At 44.9% G+C, this 2,952-nt stretch overlaps 1 protein-coding gene across 1 annotated transcript in view; it reads right to left on the reverse strand.

The window, feature by feature from the left end:
* The window catches only part of LOC126511150 (low affinity immunoglobulin gamma Fc region receptor III-A-like), a 14,705-nt gene that overhangs the window by 2,312 nt on the left and 9,441 nt on the right, over window positions 1-2,952 (reverse strand). The window contains exon 4 of the mRNA XM_050158091.1: window positions 2,383-2,640. Coding sequence (XP_050014048.1) covers window positions 2,383-2,640 — 258 coding nt within the window. The remainder of the gene's footprint in view (window positions 1-2,382; window positions 2,641-2,952) is intronic.

The raw sequence follows: 2,952 nt of genomic DNA on the forward strand, positions 1-2,952 counted from the left end.
GGGGAAGGGGGAGGGAAAGGGGAGGCGGAGGTGGGGAAGAAACAGAAATCTTTAATAAATTAAAAAAAAATAAATAAAATAAATAAAAGGGAAAAGTTAAAAAAAAGAAAAAAATTGCATGCATGTGGTGTGTGTTTGTATGCTCGTGCATTTGTGTGTCTCTGTGTGTGCACTTGTGTATGTATGCATAGGTATAAGTGAGTGTGTATGTGTTTGAGTGTGTGTGTGTTTGCGTGCATGCATATGGAGATCAGAGGACAACCTTGGGTATTATCCTCATAAATGCTGTTCACAGCTGGGCAGTGGAGGCGCACGCCTTTAATCCTAGCACTTGGGAGGCAGAGGCAGCTGAATCTCTATGAGTTCAAGGCCAGCCTGGTCTACAGAGCTAGTTCTAGGATTGCCAGGACTACACAAAGAAACCCTGTTTTGAAAAAAGAAAGAAAGAAAGAAAGAAAGAAAGAAAGAAAGAAAGAAAGGAAGGAAGGAAGGAAGGAAGGAAGGAAGGAAGGAAGGAAGAAAGAAAGAAAGAAAGAAAGAAAGAAAGAAAGAAAGAAAGATGTTCGCTTCCTTTAGACCATGTGTTTTGGTGAGTTTTCACTGTCAATATGACACAACCTAGGGTCACAAGGAAGAGGGAAGCTCAGTTGAGTAATTGCCCAAGTCAAAATGTCTGTGAGAAAATTTCTGGATTGATGATTGATGTAGGAAGGCCAGCCCACTATGGGCAACACCGTTCCTAGGCAGGCAGCCCTATACAGACGCTATTCCTAGGCAGATAAATTATTTAGGAAAACAAGCTGAGTACGAGCCAGAGAGCAAGGGACTCTGCAGTGTTCTTCCATGGTTTCTGCTTCAGTTCTTGCTTGTATTTCTGCTGTGACTTCCCTAAATGATGAACTATGCTAGAAGTACAAGCTGAGATAAACCCTTTCTTCCTCCAAGTTATTTTTGGTCATTTATCACAATGGGAAGCAAACCACGTCTCTCATTGGCCTGGAGTTCTGGGAGTAACTGGGAGTGCCCAGGACTCTGCCTGCTCAGTGTCGGGATTACTGTGCTACCACCCACATCTGACATAGTTTCCTGGCTCTAGGGCTCTCTCTGCTCCGGGCCCCATGTTTGTGATCACTTTAAGATGAACCGAGCTAGCTCCCCAGCTCTAGTTGCGTTTGTTTGTTTGTTTGAAACTCTGTGGCCCTGGCTGGCTTGAAAACCACCTCCAATTCACAGAGATCCACTTGCCTCTGCCTCCGAGTGTTAGGGTTAAAGGCATGTGCCCCCATGCTTAGCCCAGTTTTAATCTTAATTTTTACGTATGTGTGTGTGTCTGAGTGAATGTATTTTTATTTTTATGTATGTGTGTCGGGGTGTACGCATTTCACCACATTCATGCGGTGCCCTGGCAGGCGAAAAGAGGCATTAGAGTCCATGGAATTGGAGTTGTAGATGGTTGTGAGAGACCACGCAGGTGGTTGGAATTGAACTCAGGTCCACTGCAAAAGCAGATAGTGCTCTTAACTGCTGAGCCATCTCTCTAGCCCCTTAACTTTAAATTTTGATATAGTTTTAAACTATGAACAAATTTACCTTAGTAGCATAAAGAACTCTCAAATGTCTTTTACTTAGATTCTCTCATTAAACAATGAGACATTTGACTCTTTTGTCTCATCATTTGGTCTTTCCTCTACCACCTTTCGTGGTGGTTTGAAGGAAGATGGTTCCCAAAGGTTTATATAGTTGAATGAGCCTAGTTGTTGTACCCTAGTTGGCGGAACCATTCTGGGGAAGATTCGTAGGTATGGTCCTGTTGGAGGAGGTATGTCACTGGCAGTGGACTTCAAAAGTCCACACTAGGAGGAGTTTCTCATGCTCTCTGCCTGCTGTGTGGAAGATTGCTGGTGGAGAAGATATCGTTCTCAGCTCCTACTCTAGTGCCACGCCTGTGGCCATGCTCCGCATCACGATGGTCACGGACTTGCCCTCTGAAGCTGTGAGCAAACCTCCAATGAAATGCCTTCTTTTATAAGTGACTTTGGCCATGGTGTCTCTTCTTGGCAATATAAAAGTAACTAAGACAGCCTTTGAGAGTACAATAGGTCCTCCTTGTCGGTGCCAGATTAAGAGTAAACAAAAATTGGCAAAGGCCGCAAAGGCTCTCGCTGCCAATCCTGACCACACTAGTTAGCTCATCAACCCTCAGGCCTCAGGTGGTGCAAAGAGAGAACTGAGTCCTCAAAGTTGCCTTCTGGCTTCCACAAGCTCACTGTGGCATGTGCATACAGACATGCACACACACGCACACACACACATAACAGTAATAATAACAAATAATAATAATAAAACCCTAGCATGTTGTAAAAGCTTCTGAAGAGCTCTCACCTCTTACAATGATTCTCAAGGTCTCTGAAGACTTGTTATTATGTCCAATTAGCCCCCTGCAGAAGTAGGAGCCACTGTGACTTTGTGTAGCGTTTGGAATGTATAGTTCAGAATTCCAATGGAAATACTTCTTGCCTTTGCCGTTCTGTAAATAGGTGACCTTATGTACAGGTTTGTTTCTCCAGCTGTGGCAGTTCAGCCGGATGGGGTCCCCCTCCTGGAATTCAGGCCGCTGAGTGGTTTGAAGCAACAGCCAGCCTGAAAGACAGATGAGGGTCTTAGAGGGGGGAGCAGACGCGGAGTGCAAATCTCTTCTGAAGGGGATGCTCTGAACCATTCGATCCTGGATGCAATGGAAAGCCAGACTGAGAACTGTCCTACACCGCGCCTCAGATGACCCATGACCTTTTTGTCTGAGGAAGAAAAGGGGCACACACACACACATACACACACACACACATACACACACACATACACACACATACACACACATACACACACGTACACACACATACACACACACACACACACACACACACACACACACACACACACACACACGAATGAGAA

The sequence above is a fragment of the Alexandromys fortis genome, unplaced genomic scaffold (genome assembly GCF_014885135.2).
Source record: "Alexandromys fortis isolate MF-2015 unplaced genomic scaffold, M_Fortis_MF-2015_v1.1 scaffold_106, whole genome shotgun sequence".
In the NCBI taxonomy this organism is placed as follows: Eukaryota; Metazoa; Chordata; class Mammalia; order Rodentia; family Cricetidae; genus Alexandromys; species Alexandromys fortis.